At 38.2% G+C, this 15,198-nt stretch overlaps 1 protein-coding gene across 1 annotated transcript; it reads right to left on the reverse strand.

Moving 5' to 3' along the window:
- Positions 1-1,073: 1,073 nt before the first annotated feature.
- Positions 1,074-13,270, reverse strand: slc35b3 (solute carrier family 35 member B3). Its single transcript, XM_056364621.1, has 10 exons — positions 13,032-13,270; positions 11,888-12,124; positions 10,378-10,499; positions 9,966-10,120; positions 6,695-6,802; positions 6,004-6,101; positions 5,675-5,767; positions 5,239-5,350; positions 3,568-3,637; positions 1,074-2,061 (listed from the first exon to the last, which is right to left on the reverse strand). The coding sequence occupies exons 2-10, from the start codon at positions 12,101-12,103 to the stop codon at positions 1,911-1,913; spliced, it is 1,125 nt and encodes a 374-aa protein (XP_056220596.1). The 5' UTR covers positions 12,104-12,124; positions 13,032-13,270; the 3' UTR covers positions 1,074-1,910.
- Between the last annotated feature and the right edge of the window lie 1,928 nt (positions 13,271-15,198).

The raw sequence follows: 15,198 nt of genomic DNA on the forward strand, positions 1-15,198 counted from the left end.
ACTAGGGAACAGTGGCTGAGTATTGTGGAGGAGATATATGATAAGGAGAGGTTCACACATACCTTGTGAATGGGGGAGGAACAGTTTGAAGGGAAATGGGAGAAATTGAATTATTACAGAAGGGGTGAGGGTGATACCACTAGTAATTATAGTAATGACCACTGAACAGGACAGAATTGTTGCATTGTGACTGAATGGAAGGACCTATAAGCTACTAATGGAAGTGTTTTTCTATTGTTGTTTGTTTTTTTTGTGTATTATTGTATTTAAATGAAAAAATCCAAATAAAAATTAAAGTTTAAAAAAAATAAAAAATAGTGCTAAATTGACTCACAGTTGCAAAATAATGAGTAGTTACCTTGCTGAAGTCAAAGGCTGAAAGAGTGTGGAAATCCTGTCCATAAGGTCTTGCAATAAAATTGTGCGGAGAAAGGCAGGTGTCCAGCATAACTGTTATACTCCCATCATTTGTGTAACAGTTAGATTGTAGAGATGTTCGGTCGTCCTCTGTCTGCCTGATAACAAACATCTGAATTGAAAATGACGCCAAATGTCACCAAAGACAAATTTCCACTCAAAAGTCACGCTCAAAATGAATGTATTGTGATTAGGGCTGCAACAACGAATCGATAAAAATTGATTAAGTGTTGGCAACGAATTTCATTATCGATTCGTTGTGTTGCACGATTATTGCTGTCTCGCGGAGCTGTTTACATCACATGTAAACTGAAAACTACAGAAACTTGTTATAGTGCAGGTCTCTTGGGAAATGACTACAAATGCGTTGGACTGCATTTCCCCCATTTAAACCAAGTGTACAGTAATATTTAAAATAACATACATACACAGGTTAGATCCAAATAGCCTAGGCACAGTGAAGACTGCTGTTTATTTTCTGTCTAGCAGTGCTATCTTTTTTTCTGGACTCCTAATCAAACATGCCTGGGGCCATTGAATGGATAAACACACAGTTTGGCAACATTTCAACTCTTCTCCCAAGCGGTGCAAGGGGAAAGAATAAGGGCTGGCTGACGAGACACACACACGCACACACAACACACAGGATACTGGGATGAACTTTAAGAGAAACGTTTGTTTATTGTAAAAAGAGTGGTACTTTCATCCACACACATGGTTAGCAAATAACAGTAGTTGACGTTGATGTACAGTTGAGCAAATGTCATCATATTCTCCAGAATGTCACCATCACACGTTTTCCATGATTGAGGGCACAGTCAGCTATAAATTACCAATAAACTATGAAAAAAAGCAACTTTTATGAAGACAATTATGTAAATCTAATTTTTGTTTGGTCTTTCTGGCACATGCAGAGACAAATATGCCATTTTTTCAGTATATATTTTCTTTTAGGATGGGGATCAAACATTCATTTCAGACATGACAAATTAACATGTCTCTCTGGCCTCTTTCCTTCCAAAATTTCAGTTTTTTTCCAACCACTGAAGTGTTTAAGTACATGAGCCATTTCCAGTGCAAAACTGTGCGATTTGGTTAGCTAAGGTGCTGGCTTCCCTTTTCAGAGTCTTAAAAGTTCTTGGTGTTATCCTCCATGTTGAAAATGTTTCTGTGGGGCTCCGAAGCATTGCTTTACCATTGCCCACTAGTCATTGATCCCCTATTAAAAATAGGTACAGTTCATTCGGTTTGCTACAGAGCAATTCCAGTCAGTTCTACACCAATGATGTACTGGTAGACAGGATATAGAGACTCCATCACCCATCGTAGTTCAATGGTTGTTTATCTGTCTGTGAGGCTGACTGCATACCTTGTATACACATCCTTGGCTCAATGTTGGTGGTGATAAGGCCCATAGCTCAGGCATATGCTTGAGCATATCCCCTGAGATATTGGGGTCATCGCTACATCTGACCAGACGTACAGTCTGCCTCCTATACATTTTGCGAGAGAAATCGGACTTTCTTTCCTGTCAGCAGCAGGCTCCTGAGGTCTTTGATGGAAGGAAGCTTGATTTTCTCTTTGTTTTTACTGTAAACATTCAAGAAGATGCCGAATAGCACCAGAAGGCCGCCCCAGATGTACCTGAGGAGGGAGGGATGTATAGGTTAGTTAAAGAAATGAAGAAAATGAAGTTGACCCCAAAATGCGAACGTGGGGAAACGCAAATTAAGGTTAGTGTAATAACTGGTATTACAGTATGAAGAAGAGCAGGGCTCAGTAAGATGCTCATGGATCAGATTGGTCAGTTTTTGACCAATACTGCTAGCGAGCAGTGTTTTTAAGAGAGTCTTTGACTTTGTCATGCATCAACGCATCAGTGTGTCCATTTGTTTTGATACAAGCATGCACAGCATCAGGTGAGGGACAGCAGAGCCTGGTGTGCCATTAGACAGCTGCAATAATTGCAAAAATTTACTCAATATAATTAACTCCATAAAAAAAACATGCTAGCATGCAGGGCTAACGTTACAACAATGTGAAAGATGGGCCATCTCAAGTGGTCAAAATTGTATGAGTATGTAGGTAAACTAATTATCTGCAAGTTGAACCTAATTGCACATCAAATCAGAACAAAAATTTAAAGCAGCACAGCAACTGAAAAACTGTGCACTGTTTGATGCCATGCTGCTGTGCCAAAGCTCAGCTACTGTGCATAGCTACTGTGCATAGGTCCAGGCGTCAGTTCATCTTTGGTTCAACAAGTGCAGTTTAACATTCACTCATGTTTTTTTTTGCTGTGAGTGGATTAACTTCTGGCAACAATTTAATTGAGTGATAGAACATTATTTACTTCTTGTACGTTGCTTGATTTGACTGTTAATATTAACGTCTGGGCAAGGTGTTCTACTTGGGTGAATATTGTGTGATGCCCTTGACTTGTAAAATATGGGACAAAGAGATGCATGTGTTTGTCACCAGAACACTAAAATAAGAAACAACTAGCAGTTATATGTGTGTGTTGTGACTGTTATTAATGCTTAAAAGAATAAAAATCTAAACAGGGAATCGATAAGAAGTGGAGTTGTTAAGTAGAATCAGAATCTATAAAACTCAAATGATACCAAGACGACCAGCCACCATATCTCAACCCAGTTGACCCAAGAGACAGCCAAAAGGCAAAGCTTTCAATTTACCAGTCGATCAATAAAGTTTTCCTATAAAAAGGTAACAATTTGACAATGCATATACTGTATTTTCTTGGTAGTGCAAACTGTAGACATGAAGGGCCGTGAGTCCAGTGGAGGGCAAACACGAGCTGGAGAGAGAAGTGGGGTGGCCATGAAGATACAAAAAAGTTTTTTGTCGAAAGTCACGATGCATGTCGAAAGTCACGATGGAGAAACAGCAAGAGAGGTACAGCTAAAAACAAGACCTCTTTGACAGCACAGAGGAGTTAAGAGGGTGAGCAAGAGAGTGAAGGACAAGGAGAAAGAGCAGCAAAGTCTGAAAATGGACTGAGGACATGAAAACCAGGCACAGGGAAGCCAAATCAAGTTTTATTTGTCAAAGGAGAGGTCAGTGGTCACACTATAGACTCACTTTAAACAAAAAGAAAACTGATCAAAGTCAAAAGGTGCAAGTACTTACTGAAAAGTGAAAGGTTTTGTGAAGAACATGAAGGAAAGTACAATAGTCATGGCCTTTCTCCCGGTGGTCACTGCAAAGGAGTAAAACATTCATGGTACCATCAGTGCTAGCTGTATGAGTTTATTTACTTAATTACAAATATGAAACAAAAGCTTAACAGATGTAACTTTCTAACCTGGGTCATACAGTAAGCAATAACTAATTAAATTAAACTTAAATGTTCAAATTTAAGAACCAACTGCAAAAATGTCAGTACCCCCTAGGTCTACTTTTATTTGTGATGATAGCTTCAGTCTTTCTTGGCATAGATGACACCAGTCTTGCAGCTTTGGAGAGATGTTCTGTCATTCTTCACAAATTATTCGTTTCAGCTGTACTTTGCTGGAGGGGTTTTGTTGCTCTACGTTCCGCTTTAAAATACTTGAAAGGTTTTCTATTGGATTCAAATTAGGGGACATACTTGGCCAGGTCATAGTTTTCACCTTTTTCTTCTTTAATAACTTTAATAATTTTTGCAATGTTTGGTATTGTTGTGGTGTAGGAAAGTTCCTCTCCTGCCATGCTTCTCAAGACTGGGAGTCTTTCATTCAGTATTTGGGTAAACAAACATGCACTGATAGTGTCATCTCTAAATGTCATCTGTCCTACACCTTTTGCACTCAGGCAACCCCACAGCAGCACTCTTTACGGTCTGCACTTTGCAGTCACTGTGGTGGTCCTGGCAAGGTCCAAATCAAACATGTTTGGTTGTACTTTGGGGCCTCTATTTTCAACTTGTTTGTTTTCAGTTATATATGAGATCAAATATCCTGCACTTCAATTCAGTTATTGTAAGGTATGTATGGTACAGTTCTGAATCTTTACATTTTAGTGATATTACACAGAGGCCCTGTTCAAACCTGTTATTAACATCCGTCTTGGGTGATCCGATTACAAGTGGACAGCTCTAAGTACAGGTCTGAACACACCCAAGACGCATTGAGGACGCATTTGAGATCTGATGACTCAGACCACATTCGGAGGTGGTCTGGCCCACATGTGTCCACATTCTTTTAGTAGTGTGAACGCAAATGCATCCTGGCCACATTGAAGAACTGCCTGCTTAACTCCTTTGCCACAGTCTGATTAGTCCTGCCACAGAAAATATTTGACTATTTCAAGCCCCGCTCGCTCTCTCTCTCACTCTTTCTCACTCACACACATACAAGCACATTGGCAACGGACCCATATGTGGATTGGCTAAAAACAACACTGCATACTTGTTTATTTGCATATAAAGCGGGGAATCCAATCACAAGTGCACGTGGAGACAGCTTTGAAAGCCAGGTGTGAACTGACAAACTTATAGCTGACCACTTGTGATCGGAAGACGCATGTTAATACCAGGTCTGAACAGGGCCATAGGTGTGCTACTGTATTCAAACAGATGCTTTGCATCTTTGGGTGGGGAATAAAAATATTTTTATTCAATATAATAATGTTGTGGGATTTTTTTTTTTTTTTTTTTTTTTTTTAATATTGTGAGTTCTTACACAGTTTTCTGTCTGCACCAGTACAAACTTTTTAAAACTATGCCACTCTTTTGGTATGATTTTTTCTTTTTTTACCATGGAAAGACAGAGGGGAAGAAAAGAGAATAACAAAGAAAGTTTGACAAACTGTTCTTCTAACCTGTCACTGCAACCAGGGCACCAAACAGCTTAATCAAGGCCAGCACGAAAGAGATGCCAAAATAACCAGTAAGAGAAAAGAAGAATGCGTAGCCATATGTCTTCACAGGATGCTGGTAGGGAGGACAGAATAAAATGTTATTAACAAACTTAATATAGAAAAATAACTGAACATTGCATCCTCCTGATGCAGAGGAATATATAACTATAAAAACTATACAAAAAAAAACTATAAAAACTACCTACACAGGAGCAGTAACGCATACGATTATAATAATAATGTATAAAATGACAAATAATTCAGCATATCTGAAAAAGAGACATGAGATCCAGTATGCCAAGGGTTTTGCAACTGAAAAATGCATTGAATACATAAATGACCCCTGACTCTGTATGCGGCTACATGAAGTAGGGCTATTGTGTTAAGCTATATTCACCTCTGAGCAGAAAGCCACTGCTGTCCCTAGCCCACCCACACATAGCAGGCCAGTTAGTATGTAGACAAAACCAATAGAGTACGAATACAGCACCTGTCAATGTAACAAAATATATTCAGTCAGTGACATCAAACATTATAACAAATAGCACAATTCTCACAACCACAACATGGGACACGGTCTGGTTTTAATGACAGTCAAGCACTGCTCTATATTCTGCATTTATCTCTGATATTTGTATGCACACATCTACTCAATTGACTTCTATATTTAAGTGTGTACTTATATATACATTATACAAAGCACATTATATACATTACATATGGTACCATTTCAGAGTTCGAGCCATTATGGAGTTTCATGGCTTTCTCCTGCACATTTCCAATGGCGGCGTCTGCACACAGTGCCAAGGAGATGAGGAGCACACCTGTATGCCACACAAACATATAGATACACACATTTTTAGGACATGGAAATTAAAACTTGATAAACTAAATACATGGTATGAGTGGTTGGAATGGGCTAGGACAGAAGACCTGTCAGTGTAACACAGTAGTATCACTGAATGTATTGTAAGACCACTGGGCTACCACGATGCCCTGAGATGAGTTTTGTGATAAAACTAACCTACATTAACCCCTTTATTATTCATTATTATTTATAGGCAGTGTAAAATTATATTGTGATCGATAACAAAGTGCCAATCAAAAATCTTAGATTCTAATACAAATGTATGATGAGGCAGAGATTAAACCTAAATACTAGTATTAGACTTTCAATGAGTCCTCTTAACTAAATGAATTTTTTTTAATGTATTAACAGCTAAGAAGAAATTAATTACTTGACACTTTCAATTTTATTCTGATGAAACAACACATCTGATTGTGGCTGTAGCTGTAGTTTTTTTTTTCTTTTTGTAAAGATAGAGCTGTACAGTCTCTACACAGCCACATTTTTGCTGTCTAACCTTAAGAATACAGCATGATGTGGATACTTGCTGTTGGATCGAAGAGATATTACCTGTGACGTTGAAGTTGGGGGCCACTTTGCTGTCAGCTAACGTAAACCAGATGAGTCCCAGACTCATACAGAGAGCAGCGGATACATCAGCCACATTATAGCGTTTACCTGGAACACAAACACTGATTATGAAACTGAAATCCTAAATTTCTAAAATCTCCTAAATCCAATTTTAACTTTGCATAGGAAACCAATGAAAAGAAATCATGCCAGTGAGAAATTTAAATTGAAATGCATGGTACTGGTACAACTTTCAAAACCTTTTACAACATCACAAATGCAGAGAAACCAAACTCAGACATTGCACTGCGAGACAACCTTCCCTCAAGCACAGCTTGCAAAGAAATTTTCAAAAGATGCCCCACCTCTTTTTTTTTTTTTTTTTTTTTTAAATAAAAGTAGTTAACAATAGATTCAGGTAAAAATATAACTAATAAAAGTTTTTACGATACGTACTCCTCACAATTCAAGGTTTCTGATGTTATGCATGTAACAATGCACAAAAAAGCTGTGTGAAAAAGTAAAAGTAAGGAAAAAAACAACAGGATGAAGGAGTCAACCAAAAAATAAGCTGATGGACGGATGCCTTGAGGATGACAAGGGGACGCAGCATCAGGTTGGCTGTGGTCGGCTTTGATTCCCTGACTTGCCTTTGAAGGGCCTCACATCAGATGCAACCCCACACCCGTACCTCCAACCATCCCCCCCTCTCTCCCACTTTCTTTCCACTTTGCATTCTAAGTTAACAAATTCTGTTTTCCACTGGAGCCCTTGAGGGACCATGGTCCTCACATCTATCCATCCAGGGAGAAAAGGAAGAAGGCAAAAAATGCCCAAAACATGTCTGACATTGAGGACACAGAACCTTGAGAAGCCCAGTGTAAGGATGAAAGGACAGACAGAACCAAGACCAGGGAGAAACAGTGAGTACCGCTGATTGGCCTCTGACAGCCGAAAAACAACAGACGTGGAGAAAAAGGAAGTACCGAAAGTTGAAAGGTGGTCATTGCTTCAAAGGAACCATGGACAATGGCTAAAATGAGGTGTAACATGAGCCTTCCAAAGTCCACATCTCGAGTTATTAAGATCAACCCATTTTAAGGAAAACATGTAAATTGAAAATTCAGTGCTTTAAGTGATGATGCACCCTTCATTTTAAATACTTTTTAAAAGTATGTACCAAATAAAAATGCATTACTTTAACGAATTTTGATTCAGGGATTCAGAGAAAAAAATCCTTAATAAACAAATGTAAGCTTAATTCACATGTATAACTGTAGATTGTCTCAATAATGAAAAAATGTATTCTAATGTTTGTCATCTGATCACAATAAAAAAAATCTAGGTCTGTGGGGTATTGAATGGAGTAGATAGGATGGACTTCAAAATCCTCACTTCACTTAAACCTTTAAACTAATGCACAAAGCCAGCACAGAGTTAACACAATTGACAAGCCTTGTTTTACCAAATATACAGTATATAAAAGACGATTTCAAAGCACAGAGCTGAGATGTCAAGCACAGATAAAATGATTTCATAACAAGCAATAAAGAGGATTACAAAGAGAGCTGCAATATTAATGGCCACAAAGCTGAACATTAATCAATCATGTACATACGTATATAGCTGTATCTGTTAAGGTCTGTGAAGAAATATACAGGTGAAACTCAAAAAATTAGAATATCGTGCAAAGGTTTGTTTATTCCAGCAATTAGATTTACAAGGTGAAACTAATGTATGACATAGGTTCATAACATGCAACTCAAGATATTTCAAGCCTTCATTTGATATAATTTTGATGATTATGGCTTACAACTTATGAAAACCTCAAATTGAAAATCTCAAAAAATTAGAATATCACATAAGATTAATAGAAAGGGGATTTTAAACAGAGAAATATTGGCCCTCTGAAAGGTTTAAATCTTGCATGTGTACTTAGTACTTGGTTTGGGCCCCTTTTGCATGAATTACTGCCTCAATGCAGCGTGGCATGGATGCTATCAGCCTGTGGCACTGCTCAGGTGTTATGGAAGACCAGGATGCTTTGTTGTTCGGTCTCATGTCTCTCATCTTTCTCTTGGCAATGCCCCATAAAATCTCTATGGGGTTCAGGTCTGGCGAGTTTGCTGGCCAATCAAGCACCGTTATCTGATGGTTATTTAACCAGGTTTTGGTACTTTTGGCAGTGTGGGCAGGTGCCATATCCTGTTGGAAAATGAAGTCAGCATCTCCATAAAGCTTGTCTGCTGAAGGAACCATGAAGTGTTCTAAAATCTCCTGATAGACAGCTGCGTTGACTCTGGACTCAATAAAGCACAGTGGACCAACACCAGTAGATGACATGGCTCCCTAAACCAACACAGACTGAGGAAACTTCACACTGGACTTCATGCATCTTGGATTGTGTGCATCTCCATTCTTCCTCCAGACTCTGGGAACTTGGTTTCCAAATGAGATGCAAAATTTGCTCTCATCGGAAAAGAGGACTTTGGACCACTGAGCAACAGACCAGTTCTTTTTGTCTTTAGCCCAGGTAAGACGCTTCTGACGTTTTTTGTTGTTCAGGAGCGGCTTGATAAGAGGAATACGACATTTGAAGCCCATTTGCAGGATCAGTCTGTGTGTGGTGGCTCTTGATGCACTAACTCCAGCCTCAGTCCACTCCTTGTGAAGTTCCCCCACACTTTTGAATGGCCTTTTCCTGACAATCCTCTCCAGACTCCAGTCATCCCTGCGGCTTGTGCACCTTTTTCTTCCACACTTTTCCCTTCCAGCTACCTTTCTATTAATGTGCTTTGATACAGCACTTTGAGAACATCCAACTTCTTTTGCAATTACCTTTTGAGGCTTTCCCTCCTTGTGGAGGGTGTCAATGATGGGTTTCTGCACAACTGTCAGGTTAGCAGTCTTCCCCATGATTGTGAATTCTACTGAACCACACTGAGAGATCATTTAAAGACTCAGGAACCCTTCACAGGTGTTTTGGATTAATTAGCTGATGAGCGTGTGACACTTTGAGCCTATAGTATTGAACCTTTTCCAAATATTCTAATTTTCTGAGATTTGGAATTTGGGGTTTTCAAAAACTGTAAGCCATGATCATCAAGATTATAACAAATAAAGCCTTGACATATCTCGCTTTGCATGTACTGAGTTTATATCACGTGTTAGTTTCACATTTGAAGTTGAATTGCTGACTTGAATGAACTTTTGCACGATATTCTAATTTTTTGAGTTTCACCTGTATATATATATAGTACAATGAGCTGACCTTGTATAAACACTCCTCCAATCATGACAGGAATGAGTTTACAGCACTTGAAGATGACCTGTGTAGGGTAGTTCAAGTAGCCCAGCGAGGTATTGGACAGGCCCATGGTTCCCACTGTTAGAAATGCTATGATCATATAGGTCTTCCCTGGTATCCTAAAAGACAAGAAAATATAAAGTAGCTGAAACTGATGTCCCTGCTTAACTGCTGTGTTGGTTCAGCAAAAATTGGTCATCACTGATTTAGTCAAAAACATAAACCAATAAATATGCAGTATACTACATCCTAAAGGAATACAATCTTTAAATGCAAATTATGGTATCACAAAAAAAGAAAGAAAAAAGAAAATTACCAATAAGTGACCAAGTGATGAAGTTGAATTTTTGATTAAATGGTTATTTTGTAGCTGTACCTTCTGCGTTTGTCCTGTGTGAGCTGAAGCTCTACTAGTCCAAACATGGAGTAGAAGCCAAACTGGACCAGAGTGAGGTACCAACCAAAAGGCTTGAATCCTTCCACAGAAAATATCAGCTCCTGGGTGGGGATGGGGGTGGGGGGATGGGGGACATCCTTCTGAGTCCCATTTTGTGAAATGCAAACTTTATGTGTTATGGGTTACATGCCATGCTGTACCAGCATTTTCTGTCCAATTACATAGACAGAAACACAGCTACACTTACAAAAAACCACATGTATACTCACTCACACTCACACTCTATTGGTCAATTGGCCGTTTATAAGGTGTAAAGTATTCAGACACTTTCACTATATTCACATTTTGTTATGTTGCTGCCTTAAATTGATTTTTTTCCCTGATCAAGCTACACTCAATACCCCATAATGACAAAGTGAAAACAGAATTTTGAATATTTTTGCCGATTTATCAATAATATGAATCATCTGCTATAGCCTTTGCAGTCACCAGATCTCAACTCAATTGAACACCTATGTGTGATTTTCGACCCACGTGTTAGTTACAGTGCTCTGCACTACCGTCATCAAAACACCAAATGTGGGAATATCTTTTGGAAGAACAGTTTTCATCCCTCCAGCAGAGTTCCAAAGACTTGTAGAGTCAAGTCAAGGTGCATTGAAGCTGTTGTGGCAGCTTGTGGTGACCCAACACCCGACTAGGACACATTAGGTTTTTTTTCCCCTTTATTTTGTTACCCATTTGTATGTTAACATGATATAGTTTTTCCTTTTTGATACATTTTCTAAAATTCTGTTTTTGCTTTGTAATTATGGGGTATTGAATGTATATTGTACATAATAAAATGTGACAAAAGTGAAGGGGTCTGAATACTTTCTGAATGCATTGTACACCTAGCTAAGACTATACACAGAAACTAAGAAAATGGTCCTATCTTGCAATGTTACGGAAAGTGATCAAAGAATTTGCCCTTCCTCTTCAACCTGCATGAATATTAATGTGTTCCTCCCTTGCATATGCCCTACATAAACAAACAAACAAACACAGGTGAAAACATATCCTCCTTGGTGGAGGTAATAAAAACAGATTATAACAACCTTCATGAAGGTAAGCTTCGTGAATGTTGTATTAGATTTCCTTAGTTTTAGCTAGGTGTACCTAATAAACTGCCAATTAAGTGTACTCGCACACATATATATAAAAAAAAACAATCAAACAACAGTAAGTAAAGCTCAGTTTTACTTTGGATAAGTGTATATCTTCATCTGTATCTGGATATATGAAAGCCTGCTTGTATATATGTAAGTGTTTTGTGTTCATACCATATAATTGTGTATTAACTGTATTTTAACTGTGCAAACAAATAAATTGCTGTTTTTTGTATCTGTCCATGCAAACAGACACAGCCTTGTGTCTGTGTGTGTGTGTGTGTGTGTGTGTGTGTGTGTGTGTGTACATCCCTCACATTTAGTCTTTATCCCTTTTTTACCTGCAGGTATCCATAGACAAGGTAAAAGAGGAAGACTCCAGCCACACAGATGAAAAACTGTGAAGGGGCGCTGAAGCTGCTCAGGTTGATTCCCAGAACTCTAAGCTCCTCCACAGACTTTATGTGGGGCGACATCACTTCCGTGGTCGATGGGATGGATATTGAAATGTGCTTCCGTGAACTGTTGTAGCTCACCAGGCCATATTTGGCACTCATTGTGTTTACGGTTGCTGTGAGCTTTGGGAACATGAAGAGGTAATTAGACAACAATCATCTTGGATGTCATTTTCTCCTGCTTAAGCTTCAAGCTAGGGTTGCAACGGTACGAGATTTTAATGGTATGGTAACCATCCCAGAAAATGTATGAAAATTGACAATTTCATGCAATAAATGAACAATAGTGCCAGTCAGTTTTTTTCACTGCAGTCTCTTGTGACACGGAAAACTTTTTCTCCTAAGTTTTCTGTGTCACAGAGACTGCACAGAACTATATTTATGCTAAATATAAAACTGTATAAAACTGCATCATAACACAGCTGATATATAGCAGTCTTCATTTATTCCACAACACCCTCACTTCAGAAATATAGTAGCATTCATATTGTTATGTGTTATTCCTGACTATAGTTAGAAAAACAATGTTGTTTTTCATTCTGAAGAATGAGTGGTTATGTTCTTTGTCTTCTTACTAATCACAGTCACATTACTTAATCGTAGTCAATATGTACTGTATGTTGGAGGGGGATGTTACATACATGTATCATTAGGGAAACATATATATGCTCTATAGCGTAAGTTTTCAACCGAAAAAACAAATTATAATAGTCCAAGCCCCCCGCTGCATTTCATTCAACTACCCATCCACCATAAGTAGTACCTGATATGCATATTTAGCCCATGTACCATGCATTTATTAAAAGGTATGACGTTAGCTAGGCCATATCAAGCAGCCGGTTTCTATCGATTTAGAGGACTTAGAAGCTGTCATTGAATTAGCTATCATAAATTAAGCCTGTAAAAACTCTGAAGTGGCAATTCTAACAATCGATGTCTGCTTATGACGCAACTATTTGTAGACGCTGGCTTTAATTTCTCAACCAAACAATAAAGCTACAGTAGAAAGCTTGCTACCTTCAATACTTACAACAATACTTCCGGGTTTCTTTACGTTAGCTTATCCACTTCTTCAAGGGCGATGCCGGTGAAAATAATTTCCCTGCATTTGCCGGAGTCATCTTCCGTATATTACTAACCTTGTCACGTTTTCCTCTTTCCAGTGACGAACAGCAAAAGCTAATATGAAGGGTAATAGCCTGCTAGAAGCTGCCTGCACTTGCTACAGTGGGACAGCCAGCCAACAACTTCCGCTTCGCTCTGCTTCGACCTCTGAACTGTGATTCTATTGGTCTATATAGCCACATACTACAGTAGGTACATATTATCATCCATGAATGTGCGTCAGTTCTGTCTTAAATTTAGAATTATATCAGTCTTTGCTGGTTGAAGACAGGAACAGTAGAAGTGGATTGGTCAATACTTTTTAATTGTTGCAATTGGCTGCATATCTTACCTTGGTACCAGAGTCCATCTTGAGTTTACATGGTGAGTCTGCTATCCCATTACCACCACATCATTAGACAATACAAGTTTAACAAGTAAATCCAGTTCAGCAACACTGTTTCATCCTGTGATAAGCTTCTTCTGGTTATTATCCTCCAAATACTAAATCAGAGAAATTAATATGTAGATTCATATCTTATTTCAATGGTGCCGTATTTGAAGATGACTATTTAATGGACAGTCAAATTAATAATGTGAACTCACACTTCTCAGAGTATAACACAGGAACCTGAGCACGATATTCAGTGGTAGGTCTGCTGTACTTGAGTATGATTTTGATGTATGTATTTCCATGTCATGCTGCTTAACCCTCTACCTTACTACATTTAACTGGGAAATATTTGACTTTTTCTCCACTTTTTCCACTACAGCTAATTAGTTACCTTGCAGATTAAGATTTTACAAAAATGTGTGTTGCTATAGATTAAACATATATGAGGCCCAAACATATATGAACACAAACATATATGAAGTAGTTAAAATAGCTTTTTTGTTGTTAACACAAATGTACTTTTATTTAATTACTTGCTTATCAGTGTGCAATTCAGCTGTGATGAATGTGACAGTAGTAGTAGCAAATCCCTCTTACGAGTCTATTACCTGCATCTTTCTGCACTCCACCTGGCTGAAGTATTAGGCTTATTCCTAACTGAACTGACAGTATATATATCAAATTTGGAGTATTGAGGAAAAATATTTAAAAAAAGTAACTTCTTTGGTAATCTTCGAAATATTTACCACTAATTGACAATGACACACTACAGTAACAATGCAGAATCTTGTATTTTCCTGCATCAATATGCTGTCTCAAACTTACTACACATCTTGCACAAAGAACCCTCCACTTTGCTTTGAGAAAGGAAAATAATATGATAAGTAAAAAGCAGAAATTGAATTAAAAGGCCAGGTATTATGCTACATGGTTAATTGTCAATATGTAAGTTTAAAAAATAGGCTGTGCGTGTGAAAGCTTCTCAGATTAAAATCGATCTTCATTTGAAGCAGGTATGTTAAACAGGTGTGTTAACTAAGTGCTAGCTCAGGTGATATTAAATTCGGCTTGTACAGCTAGCTACTACAGCTTGTGTTAGCTGGTTGTTTTGCATTGTTTGTTATATGCTTGTCACATTTGTATGCTTTGTTCCTGTTCTTTTGCAGCGTCAGAACAGAGTCAGCCAAGTGATCCAGATTAGACAGGGCTAGGATTATGTAACAGAGAAAATGCAGCTACAGGTGTACCTACTGGCACTGCACAATGTTATGAGCGCAAATAATAGGATGCAGTTTCTAGGGGCAAGTTGTGTTGAAAATTACAGGACAAATGTTATGATTGCAACATGTAGAGATCTCGGACAAGATGTGCTGTAATGGGTGTAGGCATTGTTATTGTAAAATGTGATAAACTTAGTGGAGGTATGATCAATAATTATCAAACAAGCCAAGTATTTTTTATTACATCATGTGGTCAAGTTAAATTAAGCTATGTGATAGTACATTTAATAATAGCTGTTTTTATTTTATGTCATTAAAAGCAGAAATAGATGAGGCTGATCCTGTGGAAATGGCAAGGTGGAGTGCTTCTACCTCAGGGTGCAGAACAGAGACAGCAACAACTGAGGAGAGGGTTACAGTGACTCAAACAGATGAAGTGAATGCAGAGAATGCTGAAAGATTTCATTACTTTGCCTGCC

This window comes from Seriola aureovittata, chromosome 20, assembly GCF_021018895.1.
Source record: "Seriola aureovittata isolate HTS-2021-v1 ecotype China chromosome 20, ASM2101889v1, whole genome shotgun sequence".
NCBI lineage: Eukaryota > Metazoa > Chordata > Actinopteri > Carangiformes > Carangidae > Seriola > Seriola aureovittata.